This window comes from Myotis nattereri (genome assembly GCF_964212035.1).
Source record: "Myotis nattereri genome assembly, chromosome: 3".
In the NCBI taxonomy this organism is placed as follows: domain Eukaryota; kingdom Metazoa; phylum Chordata; class Mammalia; order Chiroptera; family Vespertilionidae; genus Myotis; species Myotis nattereri.
The window spans coordinates 159,407,455-159,435,202 of NC_138077.1; the positions used below are offsets into that span (position 1 = coordinate 159,407,455).

Genomic DNA, 27,748 nt, shown 5'->3' on the forward strand with positions numbered 1-27,748 from the left:
CCTTGCTCTTCTCAGACTCTACAAAGTGGTTGAGTTTAAGCCCAGCTCATCCTGGGGGCCCACAGTCCTGGAGGCCCTCCAGAGTCCATCTTATTGGACGACGGCCCCCACACACAAAATTCCCCTATTAGAGTTACATGACACCACGTGAGCAAGTCCCCATACATATCACCACTCCATCACAGAAATGAAACTTGCAGCCCCCTCCCCTAGCCACCCATGTAAGCTACCTCACCCAATTCACCAATCCACGTCTGTAATTTCCATCTCTGGAGTTACACATCAAGAGAAACATCAAAAGAGTGGCCAAGCCCTAGCTGGTTTGGCTCAGTGGATAGAGTGCTGGGCTGTGAACTGAAGGGTCCTGGGTTCGATTCTGGTCAAGGGCACTGCCCAGGTTGTAGGCTGAATCCCCAGTGAGGGGCGTGCAGGAGGCAACCAACGATGATTTTCATCACTGATGTTTCTCTCTCTCTCTCCCTCTTCCTTCCTCTCCGAAATCAATTAAAATAGTAATAAAAAGAATTTTAAAAAAGAGTAGCCAAATGGCAACTCAGGGTGGATTTCGTGGGATGTGGCCACCAATGTTCCTCAGCATTGCAGGCTCAGAAATGCTTTACTTGTCTTTTTGTAAAAAAAAAAAAAAAAAAAAAAAAAAAAAAAAAAAAAAAAAAAAAATTAGGTGTGGGCACAATGACGCTAGGAGATTAGAAAAAAAAAATATCTTTTTTTCCAATGTTCCCAAAGCAGACCTGAGTCTCAGAGGTTGATTCACACTCATGAAATTCACAAGTAAGAGATGTCATCACCTCAGTTTAGTAATCCATAGGAGGGATGCTATCAAAGGTCCAAGTGGCCTTTCATGCTTCATTCTCATGAGCCTGAAACATCTTGGAGGAAGTGATGTCCAAGCAGAGACCCAACCATCCAGGACTAAAACAGCAAAGCTAAGTGGGTAAAGGAAAAGGGAGGAAAAGGGTTCCAGGCCATGGGTGCAAAGACTCCAAAAGCAAGGAATGGAGAGCTTATGGTTCAGAGTCCCTCCAATGGGCTGACTCTCCGCTCACCAGGCCTCCGTCCCTCCTGGCAATGATTCACTTGAAACGTTCTTCACTCTGGGTACCTGAGGAGCTTAGTGTGCACAGATGCCACCAGAGCAAAGGACTCGGGCATGAAAGACAATTCTCTTAGACCAGGGGTGGGCAACCCCAGGCACGCGTGCCAAACATGGCACACCAGTAACTTTTTTTAAAATTAAATCTTTATTGTCCAGATTATTACAGTTGTTCCTCTTTTTTCCCCCATAGCTCCCCTCCACGCGGTTCCCACCCCCACCCTCTGCCCTTACCCCCCCACACACACACACACTGTCCTCATCCATAGGTGTACGATTTTTGTCCAGTCTCTTCCCGCACCCCCCACACCCCTTTCCCCCCGAGAATTGTCAGTCCACTCCCTTTCTATGCCCCAATTCCATTATATTCACCAGTTTATTCTGTTCATCATATTTTTTATTCACTTGATTTTTCGATTCACTTGTTGATAGATGTGTATTTGTTGTTCATAATTTTTATCTTTACCTTTTTCTTCTTCCTCCTCTTCTTAAAGAATACCTTTCAGCATTTCATATAATTCTGGTGGTGATGAGCTTTTTCTTATCTGTGAAGCTCTTTATCTGACCTTCAATTCTGAATGATAGCTTTGCTGGGTAAAGTAATCTTGGTTGTAGGTTCTTGCTATTAATCACTTTGAATATTTCTTGCCACTCCCTTCTGGCCTGCATAGTTTCTGTTGAGAAATCAGCTGATAATCTTATGGGTACTTCCTTGTAGGTAACTAACTGTTTTTCTCTTGCTGCTTTTAAGGCTGGCACGTGAAATCCTCTCTTATAATCTTCCATTTACAATTTTTTTCTTAATATCGACTTTTTTATTTTTCAGATAAATTCAGTGTAGGTACATCTTAGATAAATAAATAATTTTACATAACAAGGTATCTTAAAGACCATAGACATCGATTGACGAGAGAGGGGAAGAGCAATTTCTATGCCTCTGCCTTAACTCTTCCTGCCTTCCTAGATCCGACCAGTGTTTTGGTTTCATCCACATACGCTTGTGAATCTTTGTTCTCAGTGATGAATTTTGTTAAGTCTCATAATAGGAGTAGCCTGACGGATGAAAGTAGTAGCTCGTGCATATCTCTGAAGGTCAAGAAATATAAACCTGATGTAAAATCTCTGTCATCAGTGATGCAGCAGCAAAAGTCCCACTGATAATATCAAACGGAGTCATAAAGTTTTCTGTCGGACTATCAGTGTACATGTATACATGAAAAAATAAATGTATTTTTCATCATCATATACTGTGTTTTTGTCGCTCAAATTAATTTTATTATTTCTTCAAGGTTCTTCACATACATATACCTTAAGAGATAACAAGTAGGCGTAACATGTTCTCAAAAAATTAGGGTTGGCACGCGAAGAATTTTGAGTCAGAAATTTTGCTGGTTTTGGCGCGCACTCACAAAAAGGTTGTCCACCCCTGTCTTAGACCAAGGCTGCAAACAGAGTCCATAGTTACATGTGGTCCATAGACATGTTTGTGACGTATGCAATGTTCTCTGATTTTTTCATTAGTTGCCAACATTTAAAGGTTGGACACAAATCAGAGTTCTATTATCCTCCTTATATAATCACAGCCTTAATGCATATCTAATTTAAAAGATTTCTCATAAAAACTCACATTCTAAGTTTTTCTTGAAGACTGACACATCCTATGAGCTTGGACATACACAAATGGCACTGTCCACAGACAGCTCATGTGCTCCCTACCCTACTCTCACCACCAACATACATACAATACACACACACATACACACACACACACACACACATTTTTCTCAGAATAGTTTGACAAAACCCAGCTTACATCCCAGCATTCAACATGTTGACTGTACATTCCCTTTGTCCATGTGTCCTTCCTCTCTCCAAAATTTCTCAGACTTCTTTAGAATAGCTATGGGCTTCTGTTATGTCAGGTTTTAAAGCAGTACTGGGACAGATAAAAAGCAAGAAAAAGGAAGCAAGAGGAAGCCACGTGCACAAGGCATCAGTTGTCTGTTGGATCAGATGGTCTGGCAACACATGAACCAACCCCACAAAAAACACACAAAGTTGCTCTTAACTGTTCCTTTGATGAGACTGAACAGCGTAGGACAAGTGTCAGAAGTGGAAAAACTGTACCCAAAATCTCTTTGTTCTTTGATTAATGTCTCATTTGAGAAACACTTAGCTGTGTTTTTATAACCCTGAAATTACAGGCAACAGTTAATGTTATGTCTAGGAAGAAGGTGCATATCTTTAACCCAGAGGGAACTATGTTAAAAAACAGATGCCAGACCTCTAAATTCTAATATATGAAAGATTTTTTAAAAGAGTGATGGCTAAAATATTTTCTTTTTACCTTTTTATACTTCTTCTATTTCACAGTATGATTTTATCATGGGAATGCAAAACTAAAAAAATGAATTTAACTTTTATTATAATTTTTTACACATATTTCCCCCTGGCCTTTAAAAAGTTAAAAGTATTACAAAAACGATCCTGGCAATTTAAAGAGACAATACAATGTAATAGTCTACCATATTTCTAACATGTACCCATTTATAATAATATTAAAGAAAACTGTTTAAAATGAGAATAATCACATAGTTAGAAATTATAAAGCCACTAAAAGTGGAGTGATTCAGTTTCTCTACTTCTTAGCCTAGGAATGCTAGCCTCCATTTTTAAAATAATTGTTTCCTGCTTATGAAAATTAGTCTGTTCATTTTATATTTAAAATGTAAAAAAAAAAAAACAAAACACACACACAAGTAGCCTAAAGAAAGAAAGAAATTATTAATAAACTCAACACCTAAAGATAACTGCTAACATTTCAACATGCATACACTATAAGTCCTTTTTCTTCTACATTTAAAGATAGCTTTTATAAATGGAATAGTACTATACATTGTTTTATAATCTGCCTTTTCACTTAATATATCAAACATTTTTTCATACATAATGAGAATTGTTTATCCACTTAACATTTTCTGAAAACATACTCCAACCACAATTTTGAGCATCATTTCTCCTCTTTTTAATGTATTGACTTTAGAGAGAAAGAGAGAGGAGGGGGTGGAGAGATAAATTTGTTGTTCCACTTATTTTAAGAATTCATTGGTTGATTCTTTTGTTAAAAAAAATTTTTTTAGAGAGGAGGTGGGGAGAGAGAGAGAGATTTGTTGTTCCACTTATTTATGCATTCATTGCTTGATTCTTATACCAGTATGTGCCCTGACCTGGAATCAATCCACAACCTTAGTATATCAGTTATGGGGGTGGAGGATGGGGGTGCTCTAATCAACTGAGCTACCCAGCCAGTGTTCATTGGTTGATTCTTATCAAGAGGTTGTGTGGAAAGTAACCTCGCAGAGTAATGTGATCATAAATTCCTACATGGGCAGGTCACGCCCCGGACATATAACTTCTTTAGTAAAAGGTTTATCTTTGCTTTAAACAAGTCCATTGTTTCCATGCATCTAGGTTAACACACCTTTAAAACACCCCTCATCAGACCCCTCAGAAGAGAAACCACCCTTAAAAGCGCACATAACCCTGTTAACTATCCTGTAATCCAATCCACACCTTGCTTTCTCTCGTCTTCAGTGATCTTCCCTTCGTTCCCTCCTTAATTCCAAATGCAGAAAAGAAGGTGCAATGGTCTTACTGAGAAGCATTTTCCTCAATCTGTTGAGATCTTGCTTCTAGGCATATGGTACCCTCTGCTTGGCTCAAGTAAATTTTTATAAAAATTCTCTGCAAGTTTTGGATATTCTTAGGTCAACAACAATTAGAGCAGAAACGAGTGCATATTTAGCCAGGGTATTTGTCCAGCTGGGTCTTCACATTGGACACACATGTATCAGTTACACTCAGAATTCATCTAACACATCTGCCACACCCCACAAAAGAACTTGCTCTTCATTTATCTTTTTCCATACTGTCTTTGTGGTAGATGCCAAACACATGTCTAACTAGATATCAGAACAAGCTCTAACATAAAAAGATTACGTTGCAAAATTTGTCATTGTGAGCACTTTAAACCTTTGCCAAAAAAAAAAAAAGGAAAAAGAAAAAGAGTGCCATTGTCAGATAAAATGCACAACATCTCAAACTGAACTTTTCTCCCTGACATACCCCACACCATTTCTACGCCTCATTTCCAATGATCACTTTTATCACAGGCTCTCAAGGTAGAAATCTGGGACTCACATCTGCTTCTTCTCAACTTTCCTGTCTGCTTTAGCTAAAGATCATCACTGTGCCTCAACCCCCATTTCTGCCTTAACATTATTACCCAGGATTTTTTCTTTTCTTTGAATTTCCACTGCTGCCCTAATCCTAGCCTCTTACATGGCTTCTCCTCTAATCAAATATGGCTTCATTGTCCCTCTGGGCTTACTTCCTTAAAATCTATTTTATCATGTCATTCTTCAGTTCTCATATCAAAATGACTCCCTATTATCCCCTAAAACAAGCTCAGGTCCCCCTCCTAGTTTTCTGAGTTCCTCTGATTAGGGCCTGGAGCTACTTGTGCAGCCTGATGTGCTGCAGCCCCTCCAAGGCTAGACTCGTTACTGTCCTGAACACTTCCCATAGGAAGCCATCCTTCCTTGCTATACTTTTCCCAGGCACCACGGCCAAGTTCAAGTACAATCTTCTCTAGGAATCTTTCTCACCTAGTCCAGCCTGCTGGTATCTTTCCCTTTTCTGAACACCCACTGAAATTTCTGCAGTGGATTTAAATTTTACTCCACAGTTTTGGAAAAAGAGAAATGTCAGACTGAACCTGACTTGAAGGTCTCTGCACCACAGGTTTGGTAAGAAATTGAGTCTTGGTTACGCTTGAGAAGTCTCTCCCCTTCTCAGCATCTGGAGGGCTGACTTTAGGCTCAGTGTTCACGGATTCTACTCGGAAGCTCTCTGTCGAAGTCAGTGTGCCAAGGCCAGGGCACAGGGAGTCTTTCACCTCAGGCTGCAAGGCCACGGCTCTTACAGCTCTAACATCCCTATGCAACTCCGTTGGATGTCCTGTCACCTCGCAAGGGAAGCTACTTGGGAATGGGACATGGGTCCCTGATTATAGTGGGACCTGCCAAACATCATCTGTCCCATGGCTTTCTCTTTGGGGAAGTCCTTCCCAATAGTACCACTTCTCCCAGCCACCCTCACCCTCTAAGCCTTAGAACCCCTCCCAGTCATGGACAGGTCAGCGGAATTCCACTTTGTTTAAGTCTGCATTACAGCACATAGCACAGCTCTAAAAAGGCAGTAACACATAACGTTACGAGCACCAGCCTGGGGAGCAAAGAGGACTGGAGTGTTATCCTTGCACTTCCCGCCCACCACTGCGTGACCTCAGTGAGGCATTTAATTGCCCAAGCCTCAGTCACTTATCTGGAAAACTTCATAGGAATGGCATGAGGATTAAATCAGGCCCTAAGAGCAGTAGTCCTCGTAGCAATGACTAACATTCGTGTAGCACGATGTGCCAAGCACTATCCTGAGTACTTTACATACATTAACTCATTTAATCCTCACAACACTTTCTGGATTAGTAAACAGGCATAGAGGGAGTAAGTAACTAGTCCAAGATCACACAGTTAATCAGCAGCAGAGGGAGAAATTAAACCCAGAGTCTATGTTCTAGACCACAAGACCATATTGCTTCTAATAAGCATCCAATAAATGGTAGCTGTCACTGCTATTAATAGAATTATTTAATTTTTTTATTGGTTTGAGAGAGAGAGGAAGGGAGAGAGAGAGAGAGAGAGAGAGAGAGAGAGAGAGAGAGAGAGAGAGGGAGACAGCGATTTTTTTGTTCCACTTATTTATGTACTTACAGGTTGATTTTTGTATGTGCCCTCACCGGGGATTGAACCCGCAGCCTTGATGTATGGGGACAACATTTTTAATCAACTGAGCTACCTGAGCCAGGGCAATTATTTAAGTCTTTTTCTTTTTAATCTATGTTTACTGTTGAAAGTATTCCAGATGTCCCCTCTTTTGATTACTTGATTCTTAACGCACCTGCTCCTTTATGTAAAATGTAAGCTCCTGGAGGACAACGAATGTGCTGACAACATAACAGTTCTGAGAGAGCTGGCTCCAGAGACTCGCTGCCTAGGTTAGAAGCCTGCCTCCTTCACTTGCCAGCTAGCTCCAAAACCTGGGACAAATTTCTTACCCTTCTAGAATGGTTGTTAAGGATTAAATGATTTCCTACTTAGCAAGTACTTAGAAAAGTAAATCGTAGCTATGACAATGATAGACTGGTATATTTCACTATTTGATATGAGATGTGATATTACCATCTGTCTTTCCAGGATCTGGAAGCGTACCAGAATTCTCAACAAACACTTGCTAATCAGCAACTCACCCACATTGTTTTTCCTGTTTCATGTAGGTTCATCTTGTTTCTAAATTTACTACTTAGAGAAAAGGTTACACCTTCATAATAACAGTAGTAATATCAGCTCACTCTTATTGGACTTACTCTGCATTAAGGACTATTCTGTGACTGTTTACAGATGTTTATCATTTTAAAACTCACAGCAGCCCAGTGTGGTAGATACTGTCATCACCTTCAGTTTTATGTGTGAGGAAACCAAAGCAAAGAAAGGTTAATTTCATTCACCTGATGTCACATTATCACACAGCCGTATGTGGCGGAGTGTATGCACCTGATGACTTGCACTTTTGTTGTCCTTTTGTAACTTTGTCCATATTCCCCAGGATATCTGGTAGAGTTCAATACATATGAAGAAGCACCACAAACATTTGTCGTTTGAAATAGCATGAATAATAGAAAGTTTGAAATATCTAAATGTTTGAGATATCTAAAAAGTCTTACAAAACTTAAAAGCCAGAGTTTCTCTTTAAAATCAAATGTATTTAATCTTTAAAAATGAGTGCATCAATTAAGCTGAATCACGAAGCTGAGGTCCGAGTTTTCCAGCTGTGAATGACTCAAACATAATTCACATACTGAACATCCTATTCCGATGGACACATAGCACAGAAATGAAGCCTCTAAAAGAAGACAGAGACCAGAGGGCTGATACAAAATCTAACCCCTAAATAAAGACTATCGGTGCTTTAGGAAGTAAACTTTCTTTCAATTCCCTTTCTCACTTTCAGGCCTCTTTCCACAAACCTCTTTCCATGAAGCGCAACAACTGCAAACTTTAAATAGTCTCCAGGATAAACCAAACGGAGACTCCTCTAAGGAAAATGGAATCAAAGCCTCATACATTTAATAATTATTTTTCTGGCATTAAAAGGCCTCATAGGAAAACAAACCAGTTGAGCTAGTCTGGTCCTAAAGACAGTTAAATGGAAGAGTGAATTTTCATAGCCTTGGGAAAATCTGGGTTTACAGGGCAAACTCTGCAGGGTTGAGCTCATTGTGGAGACATGTTCCTTTTCATTGGCAAAAGAGGGAAGGAAGTGAGCCATGCCCTTAAAAAAAAAAAAAGAAAGAAAGAAAATAGCACCAGAGACATTCCAGCGGCTACTTGATAAGGACTGGGATGGTTGCCATCAACTCATGGCTAGAAGAAGGAAAATTTGGATCAGAAAGCAGCTGACCAAGAGAAACCATGCTGGATATGGGAGCGTTCCCATTAAACTACAGACTTTCAATAAGGGAGTCATTTAAACCAGTGGCTTTCAAATGTGTTTTGCAATGACATAGAGTGAGAAATATGTGCATTATATCATGACCCATATGTATACAATATCTATATCTAGGTAGATAGCTATAGATACACACACATTTATATGTATAATACCCTAATATGCCAATAGACCAAACGGCGGAACAACCGAACAACCGGCCACTATGACGTGTGCTGACCACCAGGGGGCACACACGGAACATGGTGGGTGTTGGCAGCAGGCAGCAGAGCGTGGAACATGGCGGGCGGCGGCCGCAGCAGGATGGTGGAGCAGGTGAGCAGGGGCTCCAGACAATGGGGCGCCAGTCACTGTCATCAGGGCGAGTCTCTGGTGGTTACTGAAAATTCTTTGCTTCTGCACACCACAGTCCCATCAAGCACTCGCACCTGCTGCTGGCGCCATCAGCAGGTGCAAGTGGCGGCTGCTGGCCCCAATTGACCCTCAGAGCTTCTCCACCTCCCCCTGCTCCTGAGGGGTAATCGAGGCCCCCTACCTAAAACCCAACAACTCAAAGAGTAAAGGAGAATTTATTTTCCTTGCCTATAGAGAAATAGGTCATAACATGTAGCTTAGGTGTGTAGTAGGCTATACCGTCTAGGTTTGTGCAAGTGCACTCCGATGTTTGCACAACCACAAAGTTGCCTAATAACACTTCTCAAAATGTATCCCTGTTGTTAAACAGCATACAACTGTACTCACAAATCCCATACCCTAGACCCCTGTTCTCAACATCCCTCTACTTCTTGCACATTTCCAACTAAATTGCCCCACAGATTTCAAATTCTTAAGGTCCAAAATTGTACTATAAGTTTAACCTCTTCTCTATCTCCTCACTCAAATCTTCTTTTTTAAAAGAATTCCTCATTTCAAAGAAGAGCGCCACACTCAGTCCCTCACACAAGCAAAAAACATGTGAGTCATCATTTGCAATTTCTTTTCCTTTACCTCTACTTCCAATGGGTAACTAATTCTACCTTCTTAACATCGAGTGGTATGCAGGTAAATATTTAACAATCACCTCTCCAGGCTACAAAGCTCCAATTTACAGCACTTGCTCATTTCTGTGATGTAAACACTCCACCATAGCCAATTTCAAACAACCAACTTGATGTCATTGAACATGAAGCTGAAAAGAGGGATGCACAAATGACTCCAGCAAACCATTGTCTGTTCCTCTGAACCCTTTCTTATTTCCATGTCTAAATTCATAATTTCATTTTCTTCTCTTCAAGTAACACAATTGAATCTTTATGGATTTCCTAACCTCAATCTCACAGCCCATCCTACTGTCTGACATAGTCTTCAAAAAATCTTTCTAAAATCCAAGCCTCATCATGTTACTCCCCTATCTAAAATCCTTCACTAGTTTTCCATTGCCTACTCTTTATCTGTAATAATAAAAGCATAATATGCAAATCAACTGAACAGCCAAACAGCTTAATGACCCTCCAATGACCTTCCGGATGACCTTTCAGACAACCTTCTGGACGAAGCTGGCGCTGCAAAGGCCTACTCTTGCACAAATTTTGTGCATGGAGCCTCTAGTCTTCATAATAAGACCCTTGATAATTAGGTGCCCACTGACTCTTGAGCTTCATTTCTTGCCACACCACCACCTATAACTTGTATTCCAATCACATTGGCATGCATCATCATATTCCCAGATATATAATACTGCTCCAGACCTTTGCATATTTGCTTATTCTGTTCCTACTCCCTAGGACAACCTTCCCTAATTTGTTCATTGAGCAAGCCTCTTTTAAGATTCAGCTCAGCCCTAACCAGTTTGGCTCAGTGGATAGAGCGTTGGTCTATAGACTGAAGGGTCCCAGGTTTGATTCTGGTCAAGGGCATGTACCTTGGTTGCAGGCACATCCCCAGTAGGAGGTGTGCAGGAGGCAGCTGATTGATGTTTCTCTCTCATCAATGTTTCTAACTCTCTATCCCTCTCCCTTCGTCTCTGTAAAAACTCAATAAAATATATATATATTTTTTTAAAATCTTGACACATATAATGGCCCCTAGAAGTGGGATATGACTAGTGGTAGACCTAATTATGGAAACAGGAGCAGGTAGGAAGGATGCCCCTCTTCATAGCTGAGTTGTGTTCATCATCCATGTTACTCCATTACAAGGCAGTTAACTACACTACTCCCTCCTATATTTTGGGACACACAGTTCACATGCTTCTGAGGCTATATCTTTAGGGAAATTGGTAGGAAAATACTGGAGTGTATGACCATTTCTCTCAGCTTTTGGTAAAATCCCAGAAATGACTTAGCTTCAGCCAATATGGCCTATTTGAATCAGAAAAAAGAAAATTCTACCTCACCTACACTGGCCCTTTCTCCTGGTAGAAATCCAAGATGGCAGAGAGTCAAATAATTATTTAAAATAAAAACAAAATATGAAATTTGAGTCAATGCATCAAGGATAATGCTAGAAAAACAAAGGGAGGAAGAAAACATAGCAAAAAGTAAGATTAGGACCAAGAGAATTAGGGGAAGCCTAGTCACCAAGTACCTCCAGATGTATATATGCTCTCTCCCTGGCAAAGAGCAACGCGCTGAGATGGAACGCCAGAGGATGTGGAACAAACTAGTATTGCCTTTATCTCAGAGGCAAAAAGATAAACTGCAAAATTAAGGGCTGAAGAATGGGCAGTGCAGTAAGGCCTACATCTAAGAGAAAAGTCCCCAGGCTGGGGCCCAGAGGCAAGGACCAACCCACAGAGTGGAAAATGCATGTAAACCAGCAGGCTTATGTTGTGTTAAGATAAACTGCCATAGAAGCCTTGGAAAATGAAAATAATCAAATACTATTTCTCTCAAACTGTCTACGTGCTATCAATTTATGTACTGTGACACCTGGGAAGTTGGTTACCAAGCAAAGCCACTTCAAAAGGAACAAGTGCTGGCCCACCTTCCTCTGTGAGAAGCGAGCTCAGATGCTGCAATGCACCACGCAGCATCACCTTATCCATAGCCGGGTTTCTAGAGTGGCCCCCCCCCCCCAGAGCAGCACCGGCATACAGCATTCTTTCCTTACATCTTCTTGGAACTCTGTCTCCCACAAGTAATATAACCTATACTGTATTTCTATTAAAAGACACAGATCACATGGAAGCAGAAAACATTTTCCAATTCCATATGGCTAGGATCTGCCACTTTCTTGCTCAAGGAAGAAGTGTAATTCCCCAGACCCACTGCATCCTCCCATCATGGTCATCAACTACCCTGAGAAAAGAGCCACTAGGGAAGCCACAAGGAATATTTCTGTTCCCTGCGCAAAGGAAAGAACACCAAGTGGGTGGGGTCATGGATGAGTAAGGGCAGGCCCAGAGTAATTCGGAAGATATTTTCACACTGATGAACACTAGGCCGTCACTTGGCTTATTAAAATAGTGCTGGGTACTGAGAGAAGCTGGCACCTTTTCCTGGAGATGAGATGGCCCTGGGGGTTTGAACAAGAGCTGGAACACAGCTGCCATGGCTAAAACCAAGCAAGTACAGATGTCACACCAAAGTAATTTCATACCATCCCACCCTGCCAATTCAGAATGCCAAAGGAGGAAAAGTCTTTAAAATAGACTAGACAACTATTTTAAATACCACTTCTGTGTGTAACTAAAGTTTTTGCTATCGCGGTCCAGGAATGACAGTTAATATACTTTAGCGAACTTAATAAAAATCGAACTGCTTAGGAAGATGAACACAACACAATGTGCAGTCCTTGGCTTGGAACAACCACATCAAACTCAAACACTCTGTAACTCCAAATGCCTTTTTTAGAGAATGTCCTTCTAGGCCTTTTTTTTTTTTGTCCTTCAATGTTTGTTTTCCTTATAAGTAGTACTATCTATTATTTCCTATGTTCTTAAATGATACGCCAGAAGCACGTGGCACCACACCACAGTACTCATTTCCCTTAGAGAGTTAAGTCAGGGAAACTGGAAATTTCAGGGGGACAAGTATCTAACCACTCCACTGTACATCTGAAACTAATATAAAATAATATTAAATATAAACGGTAATTAAAAACACTTATAAATAGAAAATGTAAAAGAAAAAAACAATTCAGCACAAAGAGAAAAGTATAAGTATGAAAAGTATATAAATATTGGTAATAAAGGGTAAGGAATATACACACACACACACATAAAACCAACTTACCAAATGCCTTCTTAGGTTCTATTAAATTCATGGTAAAGAGTTCCTCTTTTTTTAATTCCTTTAACTTCTTAGCAACATCAAAATGACGCCACCCAACAATATTTTCTCCATTTATGGATTCAATATGATCTCCCACACAGATTGTTTTAACTGAGTCAATTATGCTGCCCTCTTTAATTCTCTGGAAAAAAAATTAAGGATATTGCTTAAAATAGAACTTTGTAACATTGCTTTTCATGTTCTTGAGACATAACATACAATATATTAACATATTAACAATGCAATTTAATGCTCAGTTAAAGATGGAAGACCAAGCAACAAAAGACAACCATCTTACCTCCACCCATTCTTCTTCTTTCTTATCACTCAGAATTCAGCTCCATCCCAGTCACCATCTCCTCTGAGAAGCTCCTCCTGACATCTTCTCCAGCCCACTCCCCTGAGATTAGGTAAGGTACCACTCTCATCATGCTTCTGCAGTACTTTTTGCTATATATGCTGAGCTCTAAGCTAAGCACTTTACATTTACTATCTCATTTAATTTTAACAACCTTAATGAGAGTCTCATGTCTCAGGAAAATTGAGACTTAGGGAGATCAAGTAATTTGCCAAGTTCAACATAACCACTATGCAATTGTTTATTTACCTTGGGGATGGAGATGGTCTTATTCACCATTGTATGCCCTGTAGCTAGCACAACGCCTGCAGAGAGGAGTCCCTCCATAAATGATTATTAAATCATTTCAACATGAAGCCCATTACATAAGAACAGAACTTGAGCTTTTTCTACTGGCTATATTTTTTAACCCTTTGCTAGAAATGCCATGACTCAAGACTTCATACAACCTTAGCTAAGAAAATTGACACTTAATATAAGACAGGTGTGTTTACCATTTGGGGAGCCAATAAAAATGATTTTTATAGCATCACTAGAAGCCCGGTGCATGAAAATTCATGCACTGGAGGGGGAGGGGTCCCTCAGCCCAGCCTGCCCCCTCTCACAGTCCATGAGCCCTCAGGGCGGGAGGCAACCCTGTGATCAGGGGAAGGCAACACCCCCATCACACCTCTGCTGCTGCCACTGCTGGCAGCACAAGTCTTGGCAGGCCCTGGTTACCTGAGCCTAGGGCGGCCCTGGGTGGCTGTGCAGCCAACATCAGAGGCTTTCCTGCACCTCAGGCATCAGCTGGGCAGCCGACATCCAAGGCTTGCCTGCACCTTGGGCCAACCCTAGGCGGCTGGGCAGCTGACATCCGAGGCTTGCCTGCACCTTGGGCCGGCCCTAGGTGGCTGGGGGGCTGAGGGCGGGTCCGGCCGCACCAAGCGCCTGCCACCCTCCCCCGCCCTGGCATGGCTGAAAGGACTTGGGGACTCCGATGGGGCTGAGGGGATTGGGCGCCACCATATTATGGCTATGAGTGCCGCCATCTTTCTGACAGTGTGATGTTCAATTTGCATATTCCCTCTTTATTAGATAGGATTTTCCACATATATTTTTGGTGAGAACTTAGGAGTCAAAGAGAAATTTCAATTAATTATTCTTAAATCTATCTTACTCAGATACAATACTACAGCCTCAAAATGAGGGCTAAGACTCCTTAAGAGAGCACTAAGAATTTCTGAAGAAATTTTAGGAATGCCAGAAAACTGCACAAGTGACAACCCTGCAAAGGATGGACAAGTTCCTCCACAGAGGTAAGGAATGGAGCAAAATGAAGGCCATGATCAGCCTCAGGTGTCACAAATCCTTCCTGGGAATAATAGGATAGGAATACCAGGGGCTGCTGCTATCTACACTAATAAAAGAGAAAAATGGTAATTGGCATACAGCGCTACCCTTTTCATTGGCTAATCAGGGCTATATGCAAATTAACTGCCAACTAAGATTGGCAGTTAACTGCCAACAAGATGGCAGCTAATTTGCACAATGCAGGGAGGCAAAAGGGAAAGCAGGAAGAAGCCCCCTGCCACTGACAGTGATCGGAAACCCAGGGGGGAGCTAAGAGTTGGGGGGCAGAGAATCAGGCGCCTTTGCCGCCCTGGCCAGTGATAGCAGGAAGTAGGGGTGGAGCCAGTGATGGGAGCTGGGCACGGTCGAAGCTGGCAGTCCCAGGAGCTAGGGGTCCCTTGCCTGGGCCTAAAGCGAAGCATTAGTCACTGACAGGTTTCCTGAATTTCATAGTTGTAATATCTATACCAATAAAAGGGTAATATGCTAATTAGACCAGATGTCTTCTGGATGACCTTCCGGACATCCTTCCTGACAAAGCCAGGCCCTGGCGAAGCTGCCCTGCCCCTGGTCCTGGGTGCCCAGGCAAAGCCACCCTGGTCCCAGATTGTCAGAGGCATGTCTGACTGTCAGACATCCCCCAAGGGGTCCCAGATTAGAAAGGGTGCAGGCCGGGCTGAGGGACAACCCCCCTCCTGTGCACGAATTCCATGTACAGGGCCTCTAGTAGTCATATATAAGAGAACATCATTGTGCTCAGTAACTACATTCTGAAGTATTAAGGGATAAAGAGATGACATATGCAATCCACTTTTTCAAATGGTTCAGGAAAATTACATATATGTCTATGAGTGTGCCTGTACATATAATACATGTGTGAGAGAGAGAAGAAGAAAGCAAATGTAGTATATGGTAAAAATTGGAGATCTGAATAAAGGGCTTTATAGGAGTTCTTCATGTTAGTATTACATTCTTTCAGTAAGTTTGAAATTATCCCCCCTCAATTTTTAGAAAATCCCACCAACCATGTACATAGTATAATACTCATTTCTCTTCTAAGTTGAGCTATATGGCAGCAGTTTGGTGCATATACCACCTCTTTTGCCATCATGTTCTCTGTCTCTACAGGGCCAGTGACTAGAGCTCTGAGGCAGGCACGTGTTCGACAGGCATTAAATAAAAAATAGAAACACAAGCTCTGAACATCAGAGGCTAAGATATAAAAAATCCACGCATGTTTGCAAAGCTTCCAAGCCCTTCCCTGCTGACATTAGAAAGGCATGGCTGCCTGTGCCCCATGTCCTGAGCTTCCCCCAGATAATCCTACATGACTTTCCAACTCACAGATTTTCCATTTGGTCACCCACTCAACCTTCAGCACTGTCATATCTTTTGCAGAGCTAAAAATAGCCATTCTATCAAACGGGAAGTTAAATAAGGTACTATTTACAATTAAGAAGATAACTTCCCTAAGACTATTTTTTTAATGATGACAGTGCATCAGCAAATCCAGGATTCTGACAAAATACAGGCATGGAAGCACGCTCTATTGCGTGAAGTTTATCATGTATTCTTAGCTCGGTAGTAGGCTTGCCAGCTCTGGAGTCAGATCTCTTGGAGTCAAATCCTGAATTTGTCCAGCTGGAAAAGTTAGAGCAAGCTACTTAAACCTCCTGGTCCTGTTTTCTACATCCGTAAAACAGAGGTTGATAACAGTGCCCGTGGATGAATCTCAGACATTATGTTGAACAAAAGAAGCCAGGAACAGTAGAGTACATAATATATGATGCTACCTATATGATGTTCAAGAACAAGCAAAACTATGGTGATAGAGGTCAGAAGAGTGGCTATCTTTGTGGGGAAGAGCTAAAAATACTGAGTGGGAAGGGGCACAAGGGAGCCTTCTGGGTGGTAGATATTAAATTTTCCTTCATTTGGGTGGTGGTTACATATGAGTAAGTATATAAATATTCATTAAGCTGCACATTAAAAATTTGTTACACCTCAACAAAAAAGTAAATAAAATGAAAAACACAGTACCAAATAGAACTATTATAAGGATTAAATGAGAAAATGTATGCAAAGTGCCAGGTTCATGATAAGTCAGTGTTCTCACAACTCCTTATTACAATAATGTAACTGTTATTTTTAAGAGATGAAGCTACTTTTCTTTTTGCCACTCCTGTTCTTATCGTTTCTTATACCATTTCAAACTTCCTTCTCTTGCCTTGGCAGCTCCATAGTGCTCTCTTTCTATTTTGATAAAAGAATTATAACATTTAGAAAAGTTTGAAGAGCTTTTTTAAAGAAGTAAATAAGATGGCCAAAAGTATATGCACTTGGAAATAACACTAAATCAGGAAATCGCATGGAAACCATCAGATGTTAATGAACTACAGACCTAAGAGAGTTCATATGGATGAGTAGGCACCAGGGCCAGATTTTCAGTAAGTTCTAAATTCTAGAGGAAGTTTAAACTGAACAGAAGAAACTCAAGGAAAGGGTAAACAAAAAATGATGTCTTTAAAGCATTTTTTAGTGAAACATTACCAATCTATCCATCCCTTCTTAAAGGGCTCTCACCCTGAAGTTCTTTTCCAACTGTCTTGGACCTGGTAGATTTTCTGAAGTGTTACTCCCAGGTCACACAGGAATTTTTTCAGACTTACCTTTATGAAAGCACAGCCAGTACCATTATCTGTAATGGTGAGACCAAGTGAATCCTCAGATTTGTACACATTCACACTTTTTTTGATCCCTTTCACGTGGGCAAATATGAAATCTTCAAGACCTATTTGTGATCCCAGGAGTTTTTCCATGTCAACTTTAGGTGTGTTTAAAGTGCAATATAAGATCTGAAAAAATAAAAAAAACATTTCAGGTCAGTTTCCATCAGGAAAACATTCTGGACATTCATTTACTTAATAAATATTTGACATAGTCCCTGATTTATGACATAAGAGGTTAGTTACATCAATAAAGTACAGGGTAGGAAATATTGTCAATAGCGTGGTCAGGTGCTGGAAATTTCAAGGGAACACTTTGTAGGGTATGGGATTGTCTAACTACACCTGAAACGAACACAAAATAACATTAAATGTAAACGGTAATTGGAAAAAAAAACAATTTTGAAAAAAGGTCATATCAACAATATTAGGTACTTTTTATTGTTCCCATAAACCAGACTCTGTGCTAGGTAAATTACATCCATTATCTGCTTTAATGCTCACAATAACTTTATAAATACATTATCATCTCCATATTACAGATGAGGAAATTGAGTCTTAGTAAGAGTAAATAATTTGCCTTAAGTCACTAAGCCAGTACTTGTCAGTCAAGATTGAGTTCAGGTCTTGCCAATTTCAAAGTGGTTTAATCTTCGGTCACCTCCCATTGACAGTGCTGAAATCAAAGGCTGTGTTCCCAAAGGTCGGGTCATGCTATCTATGCCACAATGAAAATACATGCAAGACTATTTTTAAAAACTGATAACAAAATGTTAATGAGGAAAATTTCATTTTACATTACAGTGCTTGAGAAAAGTAATTTAATTCGTGAGTGAGGGGCTAAAATAAAAATGTCTAAAATGAACCTTACAGATGAATCCAAGTCCTTAATTTTAAAAAAGAGGAAACTGAATTCTGGGGCGTGTAATGCAGCTTGCCAAAGTCACAGGATGGTAGAGACAGAATAAAAAACTAGAACATGTACCCTAACCCTAAATTTAACTGGCAACCTCCTGATGCATGGGACGACACACTGCAAAGCTGTGTGGAGATTTTAAAGGCACTTCTTACATTGATCAAGTTTTTATACGACCTCATTTTCCTTCAAAAATAGGATTCATTTTCCTGAAATCTGCAGTGCTATTCTTAAGTTCGTCAACCATCCTTAGGGTAATTTGTGGGCCCAAATACAAAACTATGGAAGAGGACAAGGAGGATTGAAAACATGGCCTTGGTTTAGAAACAATGTACCAAACCGAAGAAGGACATTTTAACAGAACAGTTTTATACCAAAATGGCTAAATGAAAAATGTTTTTAATTTTTAGAAAAAGAGGGAGAGGGACAGAGAGAAAGAAACATCGATGTGAGCACAACATGGATCGATCGGCTGCTTCCAGCACGCCCCCCACCAGGGATGGAGCCCACAACCTGGGCATGTGCCCTAACCCTCAATTTAACTGGCAACCTCCTGATGCATGGGACGACACTCAACCCACTGAGCCACACTGGCCAGGGCTTAACTTTTTATTAAGTAATATTTGCCACAAAATATTGTTAGTCCTTTCATCCCAGAGCCTTGCTCAAACCTTCTCCCTATAGTTCTAAGTTTCACACCATTCCTAATTCCCACTGGAACCTTGAGCCTTAACATATCCATAAATCTCAGAAGCCTCGTGAATCTCAGACATGGTATAAATACTACTTATTAAATTGTTTTTTAAGCCACATCAAAATGTATCTGAATAGAAACAGCTCCCGCTGCTATACAATTAAAAGCCCAGCGTGGCCTGCACAGCTCTGACCAAACTTCAGAGGTGTGTGAGAGAAGCTAGTGATGAGGACAGGGGAAGAGGCCCGCAAGGTACCAAATAAAAGCCGACAAGGAGAACTACTGCCCCCGCCCTTTCCTCTTTCCATCCAAGTCTGTGAGCTGTGCTAACGGGTTGGCCTTTAAATTTAACCCTTTGTGTTCTCATGGAGGACATAATATATTTGACTTTGAAGTTAGTAAGTTTTTGCAAATGTTCCCTACTGTAAAAATTGTATTATTCACAGGAAAAAAAGTCATTCAAGACAAAAATGGGTCATATTTCCTATTCTAATGGTAAAATCAATGGTTTAATTAGTCCACTAACAAAAATCATTAATCATGGGTGGAGGGTGAAAGGAGTATGCACAGCAAACAGCTTTTCCTGACTTCCTTTCTCAAAATGATGAGAATAAACCTGGTTTTCTCCTTGTTCTTTTCCCATGAATCTGTTCATGGCATTCATAGTGGGTCCAAAACACCACTAATATGAAAGCAAATTACCAGGTAGACAGGAAATAAAACATTAAAACATACTGATAATTTAACAGAGGGGGGGGGGGGCACCTAAAAAGGAAATCGCACAGAAAATGAAATTCTAATTCGTAAGCTGCTTCCTTTCTTTCCATTTTTCACATGCTTCACTGTGAAATTGAGCAATTAGATTTCCTGTAAATATACCCCTTTTCCACTGTGCTCTCTCCCCTGCAAAATAATGCTCCATTCCAGGTAGCCAACAGTTGGCAGGGAAGGTGTCATTTTCTTCTGGAGGAAGGAGTGGAGCCAGCTATACCCTTCATGGAATGGAGCTCCAGGGGAAGCTGTGTTGCAGGAATGTAACGGCCCCTGGGAGGTGGAGTAAGAGCCAGCCCTCAGCAGCAGCAGGTAAATAAAGCTCCATGGCTTCGGATCAGCTCTTCACGGGAGAATAAAAACCTAACACTCACACAACCGCAATGCACAACTATCAGCAAATCTATCTGTAAGTATGTGATAAAGATCTAGAAATTCAAACACATCCTCTGGACTGTATTTTGAACTAAAAAATAAGAAAGTGAGACACCACGTTCTAAATGTTGCATTCATCTACTCACCATGTGGGGCCCCTGCCTTTGCCAGGCTCTGAGCTGCACTCGATGTACAAAGAGGGGTATGACCAGTCCCCATAGGCAAGGCACTGCCTGGCTGGCAGATGCTCCACTGAGGTACCATGAGGCAACATGAGCCAGTTGCCATTTATTAAAATCCATGTATATTTAAACCAAAGGAAACTCAAATACATATTGTAAACTTTCCTGCTTTCATTAATTTCCTTCCATCCAAAATCTAAAATGCCTGTCTGCCCATCCATCCCTATGCCCTTATTCATTGACACTGTTCAAATGTGACTGCCCAGGTGGAAACAATCAGGCTTTCCACTTCTCTCACATCATTTAAATCTCGTAGCTCACTGCAGTGTCTGAGTCGTCTTGCCTTGAAGTCCAGTTGCTGTAACACATATTTGTCACTCTCACTCTGAGAGAGATGAGAACCTGCTCATCTTCCTCTCTCCTCAGGTTATATCCCACTGGCATTCACAGTACACATTCACTTATCTCATTGAATACAACATACCTGTGTCCTCAGTTGTATTATCCTCATTTTGTAGATGAGAAAATTATGATTTTATACAATTAACAATTATAAATGCTTAATGGTAAAAATTTTTAAAATATATTTTATTGATTTTTTACAGAGAGGAAGGGAGAGGGAGAGGGATACAGAGTTAGAAACATCGATGAGAGAGAAACATCGATTCAGCTGCCTCCTGCACGCCCCCTACCGGGGATGTGCCCGCAACCCAGGTACACGCCCTTGACCAGAATCGAACCCGGGACCCTTCAGTCCGCAGGCCGACGCTCCATCTGCTGAGCCAAACCAGTTAGGGCAATGGTAAAATATTTTAAAAAAATAACAAGAAAAAATAAAGTGAGGCAGTTATATTATCAATGTTCCTTTAAGAAATATTTGCTTCCAGAGTATATGTATACTAGATAAGATGTAGTACTCTCAAGGCAAGGTGTCATATAAGGAAAAATATCTATCCATTAGATAAACCTTTCTGAGGTTTTTCATTATAAACTGCAATGCTTAACATCTTCTGGGGTATCTACTGTGTATTTGGTGTTGTACCACCATCATTGCCAATATTCATAGGAGAGATGGAGTACTCATGACTGTTCGATTTTCTAGAGCAGCAATGCACAATAGAAGTGTCACGCAAGCCACATAATTCAATGTTCTAACAATCACATTAACAAAAGTAAATAAATGAAACTAATCTAATTTCCTCAATTATATAATCCCATACACCCAAAATATAATTTCAACATATAATAAATATAAAAATTGAGATACTTTTTTAAAAATTTTTTTTATTGATTTCAGAGAGTAAGGTAGAGAGAGAGAGAGAGAAACATCAATGATGAGAGAGAATCATTGATAGGCTGCCTCCTACATGCCCCCTACTGGGGATCGAGCCAACAACCCGGGTATGTGCCCTGACCAGGAATCAAACCGTGACCTCCTGGTTCATAGATCAATGCTCAACCACTGAGCCACGCTGGCCAGGTGTATATGAAAGTGCTATTTAAACTAAAAAGTTCTATATAAAAGTTATTGTTATTATTCCTGGAATACAGGTGCTTCTTGAATAATATACCTGTGCTTAACAGCTTCTTAAATTGCATTACTTTTCCTAAAGATTACAGATTTTTCTGCTTTTTAATGTCACAACCAGAATAAATTTCATTTCCCCCCATAAATTACATTATCCTTCAATTTTTATTGTTGTTGAAGATAATTCATTGGCAGTAATCTTACCATGCCTTTATATACCAATTGCTGCTATATAGTTCTTCTCACAGAGTTATGGTTATTCATCCTTGAAACTCAATATGGCTAGGATGATAAAAGTCTGAATTAATGTGTAGAGCCCATTAACCACAAACAGATTACAAATGTCTCAAAAACACATCAAAATTCATTTCTAAAACTCCAGGAAGTTCATTTTCAACTTTCTTTTGTTTAATGCTTTCCTTAAACAGGAACTGGGTTGGCCCAAGATTCCACATGTTCCAAAAATCTCTGGAAGAAATGATGGGTTTGTGTAGCTGGCATTGCTTATATTACATTATTTGTGGATATGATTTTAAGTATAAGCAACTGGAACAGTTACCTCTTGTGGTTATCTGAAACAGTAGTGTTACTAAATATTTTAATACTACTTTCCTACATCTCAATCTACCCCCAAGAACCTTGCTACCTTTTTACATTTTCTAAAATAAGCATTATAGAAATATCAGCCAATGTCATTATAGAAAACAAAGAAAAGGAAGAGCATAATCCTATATAATTAAAGGGTAATATGCAAATTGACCCTAACAGCAGAAAGACTGGGACTGACTGGTCATTATGACACACACTGACCACCAGGGGGCAGATGCTCAATGCAGGAGCTGCCCCTGGTGGTCAGTGCGCTCCCACAGGGGAAGCTCTGCTCAGCCACAAGCCAGGCTGACAGGTGCCAGTACAGAGGTGGTGGCAGGAGCCTCTCCCGCCTCCTCAGCAGCGCTAAGGATGTCTGATTGCAGCTTAGGCCTGCTCCCCGCTGGCAAGTGGACATCTCCAAGGGCTCCTGGGCTGCCAGAGTGATGTCTGACTGCCAGCTTAGGCCCGCTCCCTCAAGGAGCGGGCCTAAGCCAGCAGGTGGACATCCCCTGAGGGGTCCCAGACTGCGAGAGGGCACAGGCCGGGCTGAGGGACCCCCCTAAGTGCACAAGTTTTTGTGCACCGGGCCTCTAGTAATAATAATAAACCTGGTAATTAACTAAGCCATACTTTCATCAGAAGTTAATACCACATCTTTATACCCAAGAAAACCACTTGGATTATATTTTCTTTGTTAATGACCATGGTTTTTATCTGGGCTGTTTTTATTATCTAGGTCTCAAAGACTTTTTCTAAAAAAAAAAAAAAAACTTATCTTACCTCTGTCTGGTTAATTACCCTTAAAACATCAGGAATTAAAAACAACCTGAAACTAAGAACAAAATCATTATTGGGAGGAAAGGTTACCCATTTACTCTGAATGCTTGAACAGAGGAAATAACTTTAGCCAAGCCACAGTGGCAGACTTGTGTTACTCAAAACTCTTCCCTAAAGCTCTGTGTGTCTGATCCAACATGACTCCCAAAAAATATTTGATAAATGTGTTGTATCAAGGAACTTCTAGAACTCAAACCATTCTTCAGTTACAGTCACAGGCTGGGGCACCCGCTCATCTCTCTTAGCTATACACAGTGTACATATGGCTCCCACTTCCAGTAAAGTACTGTGAGAGGGAAGGAACTGGGGAGATAAAGTTCTAGAAGAATTTTTTTTTTAATCAAAAGTAAGGTCAAAGAAACACTAATTGATTATTTATGTGCATCAGGTACTTTCACATATTATCTCATTTAATTTTTACAGCAATTCTGTGAGTGGTATTAGTATACCATTTTTTTACAGATTAGAAAATAAAGGCTTATAAAGGTAAACTGGCTTGTGGTGAAGTAGCATTTGGTAACAAATGTAACCGCAGCCCTGATGGTTCAACTCCAGGATCTTTTCCTAGCAATTTTGCCTTTCTGCCACCTAATATCTGCGTTCGGACACCTAAATTACTGATCACTTGCTAAAGCATCAGCTCAACTCGTCTTGTGAGTCAGGTTATAAGGCAGGCATTACCATGCCCTGTGTGCACAGGAGAAAACCAACTCAGACCCATTAGGTAATTTGTCTAGGGTCACATGACTAGTCCATAACAGAGTCAAAACTGGAATTCAGACTTTTGAGCTTTTCTAACCCATAATACTGTACCGGTGATGTAAATATAAATTCAGCTTTGAATTTAAAACATCTAGAAGGCAGGGACTACACAGTTTTGGGTTTTTACCTATATGGAGCCAAATACACTGTTTATTTAGTAAACCAGCCACTTCCTAAAAATGGTGAAGACAGCTTACAAAAAGTATCTATGCATAATTGGACTTTAAAAGTCAAATGTATTAGGTGATTAATAAATATAAAAATATTAATAACATTATTTAATTTGATCTATTTTAAATAAGTAATTTTTAAATTATTTCTTCCAGTTAAATCATTTTAAAACTGAGACGTTATGCCCTGGCTGGTGTGGCTCAGTTGGTTGCATCATCCATGTACCAAAAATTTGCGGGTTCGATGCCCAGTCGGGGCACATAAAGAAGGCAACCAACAATGTTCTCTCTCACAAAGATGTTCCTCTCTCTCTCTTCCCCTCTCTCTAAAATCAATACGCATATCCTCAGGTGAGGATTAAAATATAAAATAAAACTTACAATAAGTTTATTTGTATTATAATTTATTTGTATGATAAACACCGACATTTAAAATCTCTGTATAATACACATAATAAATTCCTAAGAGTTGTTATTAAAAATACATTTTTTTCATCATACAGTGCCTTTGCCTTAACCTTGTCAACAGTCACAGTCATCTAGAAATAAGTTTCACTGTTTAGAAAAGACATAAAGTTGGCTCCAAGACAGAGATTTAGAAACCTGATACCGTATGCTCTATTTAGACCTTCACAAGGATATAGTACAAAGCCCTGCCTCAAACTGTGTAGAACTTTCTGTAAATGATTCACTTCTAAATTAGGCGTGGTCAGCAGTGGCCAGCCTTAAATAAAAGGTGAATCATCCTTTGTACTCTTCCTTCTCTGGTACCACTACTTTTCTTCCCCCAGTATTTTTAATAAGCAAAATAATTTGACAAAAACAATTTATCCCAAAAAAGAGGGGGGGAAATCAAATTCACATTTCTTAATCTACGAAATGACTTCCCAGAGTAAGCAAAATACTTATTTTATTTTGTTAATGAAGTCTAATCAAAGCAACTATGTATCAAAGAAAGTCAAAATCTCCAGTCAATTCTTGAAACACAGAAAAGGTTAAAGGGATAGGGCATAGGATTTAGTCTTGCCTTTGTGGACATTACACAGACACTAACCCAACAAGTAAGATAAATCCAATGCGTGTCGCTATAAATAGCATCCTCTTCCACAATATTCTTCCAGTCAGAGGAGTTATCTGAGCTCCATCCTAGTCTAATAATGCTACAAGGTTACCTGCCAACTTTAAAGACATCATAAATCACTACTATTCCCCCTGTCAGGTGCAGCCTCAAAGTTTCCAGCTTTCTAACCCACTTCTTTTCTCAAAAGCCTCCTCCTGCTGGACATTTAGGAAGGACGAAAACAGAACGGGCAAGGAGAGACTGGCAAGGAGACATTTCACATCTCCATGTGAACAGTGAGAGCAACGCAGTCGGGCGGCTTGTGAAACATGATATTATAAATCATCATTACTAGTCAAGAGACCTGTGGTCAAACGTTCCAGTTTACCAAATAAATACACAAATACAATTTATTTTAACATGGCCATTGGATCCCAAAGGGTCCTTAAACACAATTTTAAAGTTTGACAGAATGCTCAGCACTGTTTTCATATTAGCCCAGGAAGCGGACTTATCAGCCTTACAGTGAAATGTCTGCAAAGCATGTGATATTTTACAACCACCCAAATAAATCATGGAAAATTGAAAAGCAAGAATGGTGAGCCGCCCCGGTGTCAAGATGGAGTGACGGGGGAGGGTAGTCTATTCCTTACTATTTCCTAGAACAAAATTTCTGACAATAGAGATGAGCACTTTATGGGGGAAAACTGGGCCATGTGTGAAACCATAAACATCTTGAGAGAGAAAGATTGAAATTGATTTTTTTCTTCTAAAACTAGGACACCTGAAAGAAAATGTACTATAGAGTGACAGGGTGAGAGGTGACAAGGGAAAATGTCCTAGTACTACAAGAAGGTTCCCTAGGTGAGAGGTGACAAAGAGTTGAGGGAAGGGGGCGGAGGCTAGCGCACTGACTATCATAAAGCCTTAAATTGTGCATTAGAAAATTTGAGAAGCATTAAAAAAAATGCGCCAATGGGCAGGGCCAGTGTGACACAGTGAGTTCAGCCCTACATCTGGAGCGTGGATGTGAAGATTCTTCTAGGCTCAGGGTCGCCCAATTTTGAACTATCTGCCACCCCAGGGATACAGAGTCCCAGGAACTGAGGCCTGGAAGAGGCGGAGAGGAGCTGCCAAAAATAGAATTCTGACACAGAATCGGAGACACCTAGGCACAGGCCTGGTGGAAAACTGTCACCTTTGCTTGAGTTCTTACCGGCTCCCGCTCCCCACTCTGAGCAGCTCCTTCCCACCCTTGGCGTGCCAACATTCCTGCCATGCCTGCCTGTGAGACTCCTGGGACTGGGCAGGCAGAGAAGAGGGGAGGGGGACCCAGCAGTGTCAGGAGGCTTCCCAAAGAAGCTGGCAGGCTCCCCCAGGACCCCATCCCAACTCCCAGGAATGTGTCACCACACCAGAGCCAGGACAAGGAGTACCAGAGTCTCCTGGCCCCAGGCTGGGTGCTGACACTGCGCCCTCACTACCTGCTTCTATTTTTAGGCCCGCGCTCTCCTCTCCCCACCTCATCCCTAAATGCCTACAGTTCAGAACCTTCCTTACTGCCCAGGAAACTGGGCTTGTGTCTTGCTGGTGCTTAATTAACAAGTGGATGATAAACCTTCTCACATATTTTTCTTCTTTCTCCTTTTTTAGTGGGCAGTTTGGTTATACTGAGGATAACACAGGTCCCAGTGAGTTACCCCTTTCACTCTCTGAAGGGAAGGGTCTGGGTTCGGAATATAAATTATGGGGCCACCTATTTTGAATGCATCCTCTATCAGATAGAGGTCGGCAAACTGCGGCTCGCGAGCCACATGCGGCTCTTTGGCCCCTTGAGTGTGGCCACGAAGTTTCAATCACACTGTACGTGCGCGCCCGCACGTGGTATTTTGTGGAAGAGCCACACTCAAGGGGCCGCAGTTTGCCGACCACTGAGCTCAAATAAACACATTCCCATGTCAGAGTGGTAAGATTAAGACAGCACGAGATTTTAAAATAAAAATAAAAACACAGGATTTGGATGTTGAGGAAAAGGAATCCTGGAGTTTTTCTGTCCCTTAGCATCTAAGTAATCTTTCCCAAAAGCAAAAATCAGTGTCTGTGACTTGAGCACAATTAAGATTCTAGGAGACTTAATAAGTGTGGGGAGAACTGAAAATGAGCTCTAAGTGTTCAGTGGGGAAAAGAGAATAGAATAATAGAATTAAATGCTGAGATAAAGCATGTCACAGCAATTCTCTATGCCTAGAAATAGGATACAAAGAAATATGGGGCCCAATCAGGATGGCTTGACCTATGAACCAGGAGGTCATGGTTTGATTCCCGGTAAGGGCACATGCCCACATTGCGGGCTCGATCTCCGGGGGAGGTGGGGGGTGGAGGGGAGAATGGGTGTGTGTGTGTGTGCAGGAGGCAGCCGATCGATGATTCTCTCTCATCACTGATGTTTCTAT

The 27,748-nt window shown here is 40.8% G+C and overlaps 1 protein-coding gene across 1 annotated transcript in view; it reads right to left on the reverse strand.

The window, feature by feature from the left end:
* Window positions 1–27,748, reverse strand: part of GIPC2 (GIPC PDZ domain containing family member 2) — a 58,586-nt gene that overhangs the window by 15,469 nt on the left and 15,369 nt on the right. Inside the window, exons 2-3 of the mRNA XM_081088536.1 lie at window positions 17,353–17,538; window positions 12,955–13,135 (exon numbers count right to left, since the gene is read on the reverse strand). Coding sequence (XP_080944662.1) covers window positions 12,955–13,135; window positions 17,353–17,538 — 367 coding nt within the window. The remainder of the gene's footprint in view (window positions 1–12,954; window positions 13,136–17,352; window positions 17,539–27,748) is intronic.